This window comes from Thalassophryne amazonica, chromosome 11 (assembly GCF_902500255.1).
Source record: "Thalassophryne amazonica chromosome 11, fThaAma1.1, whole genome shotgun sequence".
In the NCBI taxonomy this organism is placed as follows: Eukaryota; Metazoa; Chordata; class Actinopteri; order Batrachoidiformes; family Batrachoididae; genus Thalassophryne; species Thalassophryne amazonica.
Genome location: NC_047113.1, coordinates 42,387,546 through 42,401,615, shown reverse-complemented (window position 1 = coordinate 42,401,615; position 14,070 = coordinate 42,387,546). Strand labels below are relative to the sequence as shown.

Genomic DNA, 14,070 nt, shown 5'->3' with positions numbered 1-14,070 from the left:
TTACATGTGCATGCATGAAGGAGGTCCTCAAACTGGGTCTTGCAGAGGCAGAAGGACCACTGAAAGCAGCCGTCATCCAGACACAGCTCCTGCAGCAAATAATGATACTCCCCGAATTGGGAACATCTCATGACGTTTGTCAGCTTTCCACAACAACTCGCTCCGTATGATCAAAGTCCGTCATGTTAACTTGACTGACAACCAGAACCGGCGAGCGGAATGGAAGCTCCTCCTATTTGATGATGCACTGGGGTGAATTTTTGCAGTGAAAGCAGAGCAACACACCAGGCGATGGTGGCGCGTCCGTCGCCACGCGACCAACGTGAATTTGTGGAATCTGGTCGCTCCCGGTGTGAACGCAGCATTAGACTACAAAAAATTGAGCAGGAATGGGAAAAATGCACTTCACTGCTTCACTTCAGGGAAATTTGGTGGCTGCTCTCCACATACTTTGACCTGTTGCGCTTAAATTTGTTAGCCAGAAAACCTCTCACGTGACCTCATTGTCAAATCAGCCGTGCATCAGGTTGCAGCGTGCCCCAATTCTTAAAGGAGGTGACACATGGCAGACTGATATGTTTATTTTATGAGTAACTAGAAGATACAGCCTCTTTGCTCCCTGCACCCTGCTTACATGACATCAGATTAGACATCTTGTAAATAGCAAATTGGTGTTGGACATGTGCCCAAATGCACTTTGCAGTGCCCTTTATTTAGACCACAGGTCATTGATTGACAAGATTACTTTTAAGATGTTATTTTAACACTGTGTGTTGAAAGCTGCTTGGTGTTAGTGTTGTTTTTTAAGCTTTGTATCATCTTAACTCTCTGAAGGAGTCATTCTGTTAGTGAAGTGAGGGAGAAATAAGAAAAAAGAAGTTCTTCTGTGTTCTTCTTGTTATCCTTGCTGAGGGTTGTCAGTGATGGTGCTATGACAGTGCTGTTGCTTTATAGCCAGAAGCTTATTGGTTCAGACCCAACCTGAAACTTTGGGCAGTGGTATTCTTATAACCAGTCATTCTCTTAAAAATCACAATAGTATTAAATTATTCTCCAGATTGCAGAAAATATATCTTCCTTTTGTCTTGATTTCACAATGAAAGTTAAGACAATGAAGGAGTTAATACTTTAACACAATCAAATGTGTAACTTTATCTCAGAAATGGTGCCACGTCTATGAACTCAGTAGTGTTAATTTTAACACTGAGAAGTAACACTGGGGATTTTCCTGTTATTTCAAATGAGGGGAAGCAAATTTCTGTTTATTTATTCTGAATCCAGAAATGTGGTGTTTATGTAATGTGTGCTGAGAGTGTGTGTGTGTGTGTGTATTTATACATGAGTTTACTGTGTGGATGCTGCATGCGCCCACTCAGCAATCTGAGAGAAATAGCAGAAGAAAATGATATACTATACAAACTAGAAGTGTGCTGTCTTCTACCTCTGCCAAGGTTGAAAAATGATGACATTTTGAAGTAGGATTAACATTATTATGTTATGTGTGTGTATTTCTTGCACACAGAAACTTCAGTGTAACAGATCGTTATCTGAATGAACACAAAATTTTCCTCATCAGTTGTGTAGTGTGGAACATGTAGTTTGTATCATTATTTTTGAGACAATCAAAATTTTAAGAAACTAACATAATGATGCAGGATGCATATACTCATCCAGAAATAACTCCAGTTTGTTTCTGCAATGTCTGTGGAGATCCTGCTGAAAACAGACAAATGTTTTCCACCTTGGTAAAGCACATTTCTGCCCAGCAGCCAGCTCACACTTCATTGCATCAAAGTTGTCGTCTACATTTATGGGTTTGATTTTGTATTCTGGCTTTTGTTGTTTAGTTCTCATCTTCAGATCATAATTTTATTTGCCTTTTGTTTTTGTTTTGTTGTTTGTTTGTTTGTTTGTTTGTTTGTTTTACTTCATTTTGCATGGAATTTTATTCCAGAAATACTGAATTAATGTGTGTACTATGTCTCCAGTTTGGACTTTATGATGTGACTATGTCTGTTGATGTGTTTGCCTTGATGAAGTACTAAATCAAATAGCTGGTTACACAGTAACATTTGCACAGTCAAACAGACTATGCAGTGAGGAAAAATGGTCTCACTCCAAGTACTGTGAAATTACCTCCATCAAGAGTTAAATCTGCTCTATCATAATGTTACGACAACTCTATCATTGTATAAATGACACTATGGTAGAGCTGATTTAACACTATGATACAGATGATTGAACACAATGATAGAGCTGACCTAACACAATGTTAGAGCTAATTTAACACTGTGATAGAGTTGACTTAACACTGTGATAGAGCTGACTCAACACAATGTTAGATCTATTTTAACGCTGTGATAGAGCTGTGTTTACATGATGTTACAGCTGACTGACCATGGTGAAAGAGCTGATTGAACACTGTGATGGAACCGACTTAACATGATGGTAGAACTAATTTAACACTGTGATTGAGCTCATTTAACACTGTGATAGAGCTGAATTAACATGATGGTAGAACTCATTTAACACTGGTGATTGAGCTCATTTAACACTGTGATAGAGCTGAATTAACATGATGGTAGAACTAATTTAACACTGTCATCGAACTCATTTAACACTGTGATAGAGCTGGCTTAACATGATGGTAGAACTAATTTAACACTGTGATAAAGCTGACTTAACATGATATTAGAGCTGATTAAACATGGTGAAAGAGCTGATTTAACACTGTGATAGAGCTGACTTAACGTTGGAGCTAATTTAACATTGTGATGGAGGTCACTTACCACAATGTTAGAACTAATTTAACACTTTGATAGTGCTGATTTAACACTGTGCTAGAGCTGACTTAACACTTTGATAGAGCTGACATAACATAATGTTAGAGCTAATATATCACTGTGATACAGCTGATTTAACACTGTGATAGAGGTCACTTACCACAATGTTAAAACTAATTTAACAATTTGATAGTGCTGATTTAACACTGTGATAGAGCTGACTTAACGTTGGAGCTAATTTAACATTGTGATGGAGGTCACTTACCACAATGTTAGAACTAATTTAACACTTTGATAGTGCTGATTTAACACTGTGCTAGAGCTGACTTAACACTTTGATAGAGCTGACATAACATAATGTTAGAGCTAATATATCACTGTGATACAGCTGATTTAACACTGTGATAGAGGTCACTTACCACAATGTTAGAACTAATTTAACAATTTGATAGTGCTGATTTAACACTGTGATAGAGCTGACTTAACGTTGGAGCTAATTTAACATTGTGATGGAGGTCACTTACCACAATGTTAGAACTAATTTAACACTTTGATAGTGCTGATTTAACACTGTGCTAGAGCTGACTTAACACTTTGATAGAGCTGACATAACATAATGTTAGAGCTAATATATCACTGTGATACAGCTGATTTAACACTGTGATAGAGGTCACTTACCACAATGTTAAAACTAATTTAACAATTTGATAGTGCTGATTTAACACTGTGATAGAGCTGACTTAACGTTGGAGCTAATTTAACATTGTGATGGAGGTCACTTACCACAATGTTAGAACTAATTTAACACTTTGATAGTGCTGATTTAACACTGTGCTAGAGCTGACTTAACACTTTGATAGAGCTGACATAACATAATGTTAGAGCTAATATATCACTGTGATACAGCTGATTTAACACTGTGATAGAGGTCACTTACCACAATGTTAGAACTAATTTAACAATTTGATAGTGCTGATTTAACACTGTGATAGAGCTGACTTAACGTTGGAGCTAATTTAACATTGTGATGGAGGTCACTTACCACAATGTTAGAACTAATTTAACACTTTGATAGTGCTGATTTAACACTGTGCTAGAGCTGACTTAACACTTTGATAGAGCTGACATAACATAATGTTAGAGCTAATATATCACTGTGATACAGCTGATTTAACACTGTGACAGCTCACGTAACACAATGTTAGAACTAATTTAACACGACAGCAGAAGTGACTTAGTATGATGTTAGAATTAATTTAACACAATGATCGAGCTGATTTAACAACATGCTGGAGTAGTTTTAATACAGTGATTGATCTGATTTCACGCATTGATAAAGTTGATTAAACACTAAGATGGATGATTTAACACAATGGCAGATCTGACTGAACACAATGCTACAACTGATATAACATGATGACAGAGACAACTTAACATCATTTAACACTAAAATAGGCCTGATTTAACACTAAGATAGAGTTGATTTAACACTATCTGAAGTGGATCCACATATAATCACTGCAGAGTCCATTTTATTCAGCAAAATCTATTGTGTAGCTCATGCACTGAAAAAGGTTTGGATCATCCACAGTTACTGACAAGACTGATCTGATTGGCTGATGAAACTGTCACATCTGGCTAAATTCCGTGCAGAGTTTTCCCGAGCAGCGCCGGCTGCAGGCGGTGGGGGGGGTGGGTCAGTACGCCGCTTAGCGTGGATCATCCCCAATCTGGACGGGTCTGTTAAACTCATGAAAGTTTTGAACATGTTTAACACGACTTGTGCCAAGTGGTGCGCCTGCTCAGGAGGACTCAGCACAGAATGAGCCAACAGCGAGGTCTGAGAGGTGGGAGAGGCTTCAGAAGTCCCGTAGACATCATTACCTTTAAGTCATGCGGTGATGCAGCCCCTGAAGTGCACGTACTATATAAAAGACAGATGAGCTCACAGTATCTGTATCTCACATGTATCTGATTTTCCTGTGTGAGACACCTCCTACATCACATCAACTCAATATATTACAAGTAGAGCTTCTGTGTTGGAATGGGATTTAACTGTTGTCATGGAGACACAAAGTGAATCAACAAAAGAGGTGACTGATAACACTGACATGACTAATCTCTTTTCTTATTTCTGCCCCCCCCCCCAGTCTTTCTTCCATTTTTCCATTCTCTCCATATCTGTGGCCCGTTTGTTTAAGTAGTTCGTGCCGGAGACGGTTCTGCTGTTTTTTGTTCTCCTTTTCCCAGCCCAAACCTTCCCTCTCTGACTGTACCTCTCATGCTTCCTCCTCACCCCATGCATCTCCTCCTCCTCCTGTCTGAGATAAGTGTGTGCATAGAGAAGTGTCCGCTATAAATCACATGTCATCGTGCAGCCTTCTCAGATACCAGCCAGATAGAGAAATCTGTAAATAAGGCTGCATCTTGCATGTTATGGCTTTGCTTTTAAATGTAATAGGGCCACGGATAACCCAGGGAATAATGGGGCGAAGGCAGGAGAAGGCGGGCGGGGGGTGGGGGAGTCGTGAATCCAGGCTGAGGTCTTACACAAAACCCACGTCTTAACAAAATGCATTTAAGTAGTTGTCATCAGCGCTGAGCATACTAATGTGCCAGGGCGCATGGCGGAGCGCGGATCCTGCAGACTGATTCAGAGTGGGCTGTGGAGGATGCGCGCTCTGCCATTAAGTGGTCTTCAGGATTTTGAATTTTGGCTCTCAGTCACCACGGAAACCAGAATACAATACTGCCCTTTTAAATTTGAGCCTATTTCCTTTTCTTGCTTTCTTTCACTCTTTCTTTCTATCTATTTTTCTACTGGGCGTCCATGAGTCAGACGACCGAGGAAAGGGTCTGGGAGAGAAAGTGATATAAAGCGAGGGAGGGGAAGGGAAGATGCACTGCAAAAAGACAGCAGCAGCAGGAGTGGAAATGAGAAAGCGAGAGAGTTTCTTCTCTTCTCTCCCAGCTCAAGCCGCTCAGTAATTCGGTCTCTCTCACGGACAGAGACATTTTTTTTTTCTCTCCGCCTCTTTGGGTGTGCTTTATCTGGCTGGAGTGTCGCTCCAGCTGGGTATCAAGCTCCGGTTCAGGAATAAAAACAAACAGCATTTTGCCAAAACTGAAGCACAAATTCAACCACAGTGGCAAACAAGACCATGCAAATAAATTGTTGCAGGGAGATAGGCCCGTTTAAAAAAAGCAGGCACGCGGTAACTTTGTGTAATTAGCCGGAGTGTTTCTCTTATCTCTGTCAAACCAGATTAGCCCGGTTAGATGTGTCAGACACGTCTATCTTCATTGTCTGTAATGGATTCCTGTGTATCTATATTGGGAAAGTGGCCTCAAACCTCAAACACACAAAGACTGTTTATGTGACACAAATGTCATGGTTCAAAAGTCAAGCGGGTTTTTGGTATGATCTAAGCTGACAAAACAAACACTACTAGTATAACGTCACTATACCATGGCTGATACTGGGAGGTGATGGTCTAGTAGTTAAGTGTATGGCTTGAGACCAGAGCATCCTTGGTTCAAATAAAATCCTGACTGGAAAATCACTAAGGGATCTTGGGCAAGGTCCTTAATCCCCTAGTTGCTCCCAGTGTGTAGTGAGCGCCTTGTATGGCAGCACCCTGTCATCGGGTGAATGTAAGGCATTATTGTAATTATTGTAAAGCGCTTTGAGCATCTGATGCAGATGGAAAAGCCCTACAGTTTTGCCACACAAAAACGTATGATAATGTCCCCATAGTGGCAGTTATAGGCAGGAAGAGGACAAATATATTGGGTCAAAGTTTAAAAATACACTAGTCATTAGTGTTGCCACAGTAACTGAAAAGTTACTTTATTAGTTACTTTATACAGCTACATTTTACAGTTAATTTATAGTTACTTCATTAGCAGCTGCAGACAACTTGTTGGCAGCTGCTGAATGTAACTAATAAAGTAACTAGTAATCTAACTTTATTTTTAAGATTTAGTACTTATAACTATTAGTTAGTCAAATAACTATTAGTTACTTTGCTGATTAGTTACTTTTTTGATTACTCAATCTTATTGCTGCGTTTACATATAACTATGGCAAGTCACAAATGCAACGAAGTATATATTCTTGGCCGTTGATCACGAATGTGATGATTTGAAGCAGAGACTTCAGGTGTCCTCAGGAAGTGTTACCACGCGTTACGCTTAATGGCATGTGTTGCTGGAGAATTATCAGGAACCATGCTGTTGTGCGCTGTTGCATGCTGTTGCGTATAACAGCACATCATTACATTCTGTTGCATTGTGAATGAGGTGAATTGTCTCCACACACACCCATATTTATCCTACCGTCAGTTGCTGAACAGTTAAGATCACTCCAGTTTGTTCCTCAAAATCCACAGCAGAAGAACTTTGTGATTGCATGCTTAGTTGCGCTCTATGCCATGGAGTGGCGCAGAAAGGAGGAATAGACAGGGAGAACCAGATATGTGGCTGCATGCGGCTCTCGTCTTGCTCATTTTCCCAAACATTAGGCACAGCAGCAGGTGGAACACCTGCAGGAACACACTGAGGAGCATTGGAACGAGACTTTTAGCAAACTTGGCGTCACTGTCCTTCTTCAGCATACTGCAGCAATGAAACTGAATGCGGTGCAGCAGGGTTTAATTGTGCGCACGTCAGAGAAGAATGCTGTCACGCTCTATTAAGGATCACCACTAATCAAGATGGATCAACACGCTCAGTTGCGACCTCCATGACATGAGGCAAAAAGAGGATGGTGCGTGCAATTCATGAAAGATTTTTTGACAGCCAAAAACATGTTCCATGAACATCACGAATATCACGCACCAACACACACTATTAAGAAACCTATTCAGATGCATTAAGTCACGTTAAGAATGTCAGGAATGTGCTAAGAATGATGCAAATATGACATTTGTAACACGTCCTGCCTATGTGTAAACACAGCATTAGAGTAGCCAAGTTAGATTACTAGTTCCCTTATTAGTAACATTACTTATTAGCTACAAGTTGTCTGCAGCTCCTAATAAAGTAACAGCATAAAGCTGCTAATGAAGTAACTGTATAAAGTAAAGTAACTAATAAAGTAACTTTTCAAAGTAACTGTGGCAACACTGTTAGTCATGTTTAAATTATACTACATGACTTGTCTCATGATAAGACTTCCAAAAAGGCATAGTTTGGATTATCTTTAACTGAAAGTTGTGGAGTTACAGGGTAAAAACAGCAAAAGTGGTTGACAAAAGCCAATTTCAGTTTGTACATGGTTCAAAAATTAAAGTTGCTCTAATTTTGATAAAAAAGTGCTGCAAATTATTGGTTGAGCTAGTAGGATTTAAAACGGAATGGTTTGCATAATTTTTTCGGCTTTGTTATCACATTATGTGGTGACATATGCCATATGTCTTTAAACCCGATGAGCGTTGACCTTGTTTGCTCATTACTGTGGAGACCAAGTATTAACAATGGTCAAAATTATTCACTTTTTTAATCGCGTTGCCTCAACTAATAATTTGCATCACCTTTTACTAAAATTGGAGCAAGTTTAATTTTAATTAATTTGACATCTGTACAAATTTGAATTGACACAATTCCCATAACTCAAGAACCTTCATTCATATAGTCCAAACTATACCTTTTTGGAATACTTATGATCACACAAATAATGTGCTACAGTATTCAAAATGGAGCATTTGTTAATTTTTACCCCCTGAAACATATTTGGCTCTAACTGCCATTCTGAGAAGGTTATCATAGATTTTAGGTTATAGTCTTCTGAAACTTGACCGCAAGTGTTGTTTAGTTACCTTAGGTCAGGTGTCTCGAACCCAGCTCCTGGAGATCTAATCAAGAGTTAGCAAACAATATTATTAGGTGTAAATGGATGAGGTGCACATGGAAACATGCAAAGCAGGTGATCTGGAGGAACGAGTTTGGAGGCCCCTGTGTTAGGTGATACCGATTCAGTCAAAGTCGGCCGTGGGCTCATGGACTAACAAGGGTCGTTTTTTAGCTGAGACGGCTAATTACTATAATAGAGTTGAACTGGGATGTTTCTTTCTTGTCGAGCAGATATGATTATTGCTTCAGTTTCCAGCAGACTGCATCCTTACAGCTGGTATCTGGGAGGTGACTGCCAGCTTGTCTGTCCGCGCTGCATCTGAATGTGAGCTGACCCTTGATGGGAGTGAATGAATGACAATGTGAATGTGTTAACGATGGCCGCTCTTGCAGACATACGAGACACCGGGGCCAAGCCTGTAATGGTCTACATCCACGGAGGATCCTACATGGAGGGGACGGGCAACATGATCGATGGGAGCGTCCTGGCTAGCTACGGAAACGTCATCGTGATCACTCTCAACTACCGTGTTGGCGTCCTCGGTAAGCAACTTTTCTTCTTCTTCTTCCTCTTCTTCTTCTTCTTCTTCTTCTCTTGTCACTGTGTTCTTTCAGGATGACTTTCTTGGGGCATGTGTTTTTATTTTCCGGCAAAGACTGATTCTGGTGGTTTTTGTGGGCGTGGCACAGTAGCTGTGTGTGCTGAGTGTTAATTTGATGTTGTGAAGATAGCTGAGAGCAAATTAATAACTGAGTGTGAACTTGGTGCAGTTCATACATCATACAAGGAGAAGGAGAGAAGAGCGTTTTAGACTGCAACAAGGGGTTCTGTCTCAAATTTGCGGTTGGCTGCAGGTTGACTCGCACAGCTGAATCCTCTTTCAGACACCTTGTGTGTGTGAGTGTGCATGTGTGTGTGGTGACAGCTGCAGCAACACAAAATGGAGTGTGTTAGCACATGACACCAGCTTTATACCTTTTCCTTCTGTGTCTTAGACACAACTGATTCCCAGTGTCACACATTTTTACATTTAGAGTGGTTTTGTCAAAACAGTAAAATTATATCTGCCTAGTTGTTTGTTTTTCTTGAGTTTACTGGTCCAAATGTGCACCAAATTGTTCACTTTACAAGTTGTCAGGCTCACCTTGCTGTTCAGAGAGTTCCTCATGTCAAGAGGAAGAGGATGGAAATGTTTTTATTGTGACATCGATGTGTTTGACTCAAAAACAAAAGCATTCAGCCTGAGCAGGGGCGGAGCTAGAATATGTAGAATTCAAGATTAACACCCCTATTCCACAGAGCACCTTATGATTTCCCATGTTCCAAATAAAAGTGTAAAAACAGGATGAAATGGGTTACTCTGGCTTGCCTCCTACCAGGCTGACTTATGAAGTGCAGACCTGGTGACCTGGGCCACTGACCAAAGGTGTGAATAAAAAATATGAAAGATCCTGCATAAACAAAGGCTTATTGATGAACACTGCTGCATGCATAATGAGAAGTTTTCCAGTGTTTAAGATAAAAAAAAACTGTGTGCTAAAAAAGATTACTAGAAAAAGGAATAAGGCCATACAAAAATGATCCTTGGTTGGGCAAGCACCTGAATCTCCCTAGCCCTAAACCAAGTCACACACACACACCTTGCCCCCTCCTCCTTCACCTGAAGCTCCAGCCGCCCCTGTACAGTCATGCTGGCAAAAATGAGGTTTTTTGATACTTTCAACCACATGAACTGCAGAAAATGATTCCCTGTTTACTCACACCCGCACAAAGAAAATACATAAATGCAGCAGCTACTTTTGAAAATGAGCCCTTGCTTCAGGTAATAATTTGTTTAGAAACACTCAAACACTTTTTACCATGATTCTGTGTTTCAAAAACAGTTCAAAAAAAAGAATTGCCTGTGAAAATGACTTACTGTCTGGATAAGATCACATAATGGCATCTAGGATTCTGATCTGCACATGTTCATTTCTATTCACCATCTTATCACCATGAATACTTGAAGATTTATGCTTTTTGAGCTGCAAAATTTCTGTCTTTATGTGTTTTGTCAATCTTGTGTGCCTTTTCTTTTGTGTTGTTAGTATGACAGATGTTCACCCCACTGAAGCTGGTCAGCTTAAAGTTTCTTCCTATAATCAGAAAATACAAAGGGAGGTGGTTTTTTTCTTGCTACTTTGATAACTAGAAGTACTCGGAGAGCACAAACCTCCACCAAGGCCATAGGGTCACTGACATCACATGGAATACACTTTGGCAAAGAGAGTTATTCCATGTTGTTTCACGCATCTACCATGATGTTTCAGATTCAGTGGTTAACCCTCTGGGGTCCGAGGGCATTTTTTGGACAGTTCACTCGCCTGGCATAAATGTTTTATTATTGCTGTTAACAGCTCTCCCTGCATCCCACAATCAAGTTTTATGTCTCTTTTTTCAGGACAACCTGTACTTTCAGAATATATATGCTATAGTTGTGTTTTATAACTAATAAAGGTTATGTAATAATGGTTTACAGTCAGAAATAAGAAAGGAAAAGTAAAGTGGAAAATCATTTTCCACACACATTTATTCAAAACGCAAAGCAACCTATAATAAACTAGTGACACATCACTCGTAAAAACAATCTTTGGTGTGTCACGTGAGGTGAATCTGCCCTACGATTGGATTTTGGAAAACCATGTGATGGTGAACCAATTTCGATTGGACACTCACATTGCTCACATCATCACACAGCTTCTATGAGCAGTACAAAGATGGTGGACGGTGGCTCGAAAGTCTGCGGAGTTAACTTTTCAGCAAAAAAGTTTCTATCTCATATCATTAAAAAGTTATTTATAATTTAGTAAAGCTTGGTCTCAGCCGTTATATACAGCGGCGTCAGCCCCAGAGGGTTAAGCCCTTAGATCTTCAGCAAATGTATCAGCAAAACACGGACAGGTGTGCATGGAAAGCACCAGAACAAGGCGTGGCCACAGAAAGAGAGAGAGAAACACCCAGCAAGAGAAGAAGCCAACCAAACCCAAGCCAACCAAACCCATGAAACGCAAAAATAACTAACAGCACAAAAGAACAAACAACCCAGAACACCAAGCAAAACTCAAACCGTGACAGCCCCGTTTGAATAGCTCTAATGAGTACATACTATTAGTACATATTCAGTGCGCCCTGCGCCATTACGCACAGTGATCAGTGAATCAATCAGTCAATCAATTTTTTTTTATATAGCGCCAAATCACAACAAACAGTTGCCCCAAGGCGCTTTATATTGTAAGGCAAGGCCATACAATAATTATGTAAAACCCCAACGGTCAAAACGACCCCCTGTGAGCAAGCACTTGGCTACAGTGGGAAGGAAAAACTCCCTTTTAACAGGAAGAAACCTCCAGCAGAACCAGGCTCAGGGAGGGGCAGTCTTCTGCTGGGACTGGTTGGGGCTGAGGGAGAGAACCAGGAAAAAGACATGCTGTGGAGGGGAGCAGAGATCAATCACTAATGATTAAATGCAGAGTGGTGCATACAGAGCAAAAAGAGAAAGGGTGGTTCAGGGTCACCCGATCCAGCCCTAACTATAAGCTTTAGCAAAAAGGAAAGTTTTAAGCCTAATCTTAAAAGTAGAGAGGGTGTCTGTCTCCCTGATCTGAATTGGGAGCTGGTTCCACAGGAGAGGAGCCTGAAAGCTGAAGGCTCTGCCTCCCATTCTACTCTTACAAACCCTAGGAACTACAAGTAAGCCTGCAGTCTGAGAGCGAAGCGCTCTATTGGGGTGATATGGTACTACGAGGTCCCTAAGATAAGATGGGACCTGATTATTCAAAACCTTATAAGTAAGAAGAAGAATTTTAAATTCTATTCTAGAATTAACAGGAAGCCAATGAAGAGAGGCCAATATGGGTGAGATATGCTCTCTCCTTCTAGTCCCCGTCAGTACTCTAGCTGCAGCATTTTGAATTAACTGAAGGCTTTTTAGGGAACTTTTAGGACAACCTGATAATAATGAATTACAATAGTCCAGCCTAGAGGAAATAAATGCATGAATTAGTTTTTCAGCATCACTCTGAGACAAGACCTTTCTGATTTTAGAGATATTGCGTAAATGCAAAAAAGCAGTCCTACATATTTGTTTAATATGCGCTTTGAATGACATATCCTGATCAAAAATGACTCCAAGATTTCTCACAGTATTACTAGAGGCCAGGGCAATGCCATCCAGAGTAAGGATCTGGTTAGACACCATGTTTCTAAGATTTGTGGGGCCAAGTACAATAACTTCAGTTTTATCTGAGTTTAAAAGCAGGAAATTAGAGGTCATCCATGTCTTTATGTCTGTAAGACAATCCTGCAGTTTAGCTAATTGGTGTGTGTCCTCTGGCTTCATGGATAGATAAAGCTGGGTATCATCTGCGTAACAATGAAAATTTAAGCAATACCGTCTAATAATACTACCTAAGGGAAGCATGTATAAAGTGAATAAAATTGGTCCTAGCACAGAACCTTGTGGAACTCCATAATTAACCCTAGTCTGTGAAGAAGATTCCCCATGTACATGAACAAATTGTAATCTATTAGACAAATATGATTCAAACCACCGCAGCGCAGTGCCTTTAATACCTATGGCATGCTCTAATCTCTGTAATAAAATTTTATGGTCAACAGTATCAAAAGCAGCACTGAGGTCTAACAGAACAAGCACAGAGATGAGTCCACTGTCCGAGGCCATAAGAAGATCATTTGTAACCTTCACTAATGCTGTTTCTGTACTATGATGAATTCTAAAACCTGACTGAAACTCTTCAAATAGACCATTCCTCTGCAGATGATCAGTTAGCTGTTTTACAACTACCCTTTCAAGAATTTTTGAGAGAAAAGGAAGGTTGGAGATTGGCCTATAATTAGCTAAGATAGCTGGGTCAAGTGATGGCTTTTTAAGTAATGGTTTAATTACTGCCACCTTAAAAGCCTGTGGTACATAGCCAACTAACAAAGATAGATTGATCATATTTAAGATCGAAGCATTAAATAATGGTAGGGCTTCCTTGAGCAGCCTGGTAGGAATGGGGTCTAATAAACATGTTGATGGTTTGGATGAAGTAACTAATGAAAATAACTCAGACAGAACAATCGGAGAGAATGAGTCTAACCAAATACCGGCATCACTGAAAGCAGCCAAAGATAACGATACGTCTTTGGGATGGTTATGAGTAATTTTTTCTCTAATAGTTAAAATTTTGTTAGAAAAGAAAGTCATGAAGTCATTACTAGTTAAAGTTAATGGAATACTCAGCTCAATAGAGTAACAATAGTGAAAGCAGGAGCAGACGGAGAGCCTCTGATGACAATCTCACCTGCTCAAACAAAGAGTGTGTAACTATCAGGATTGCTCCACTAGTTTGCATGTGAATGTTACTGGATAACTCTGTTGCTTTCTCTGCG

General features: G+C 40.0%; 1 protein-coding gene across 1 annotated transcript in view; it reads left to right on the top strand.

Annotated features, from left to right (window-relative positions):
* Window positions 1-14,070, top strand: part of nlgn3a (neuroligin 3a) — a 593,492-nt gene that overhangs the window by 200,360 nt on the left and 379,062 nt on the right. Inside the window, 1 exon segment of the mRNA XM_034181354.1 lies at window positions 9,030-9,179. Coding sequence (XP_034037245.1) covers window positions 9,030-9,179 — 150 coding nt within the window.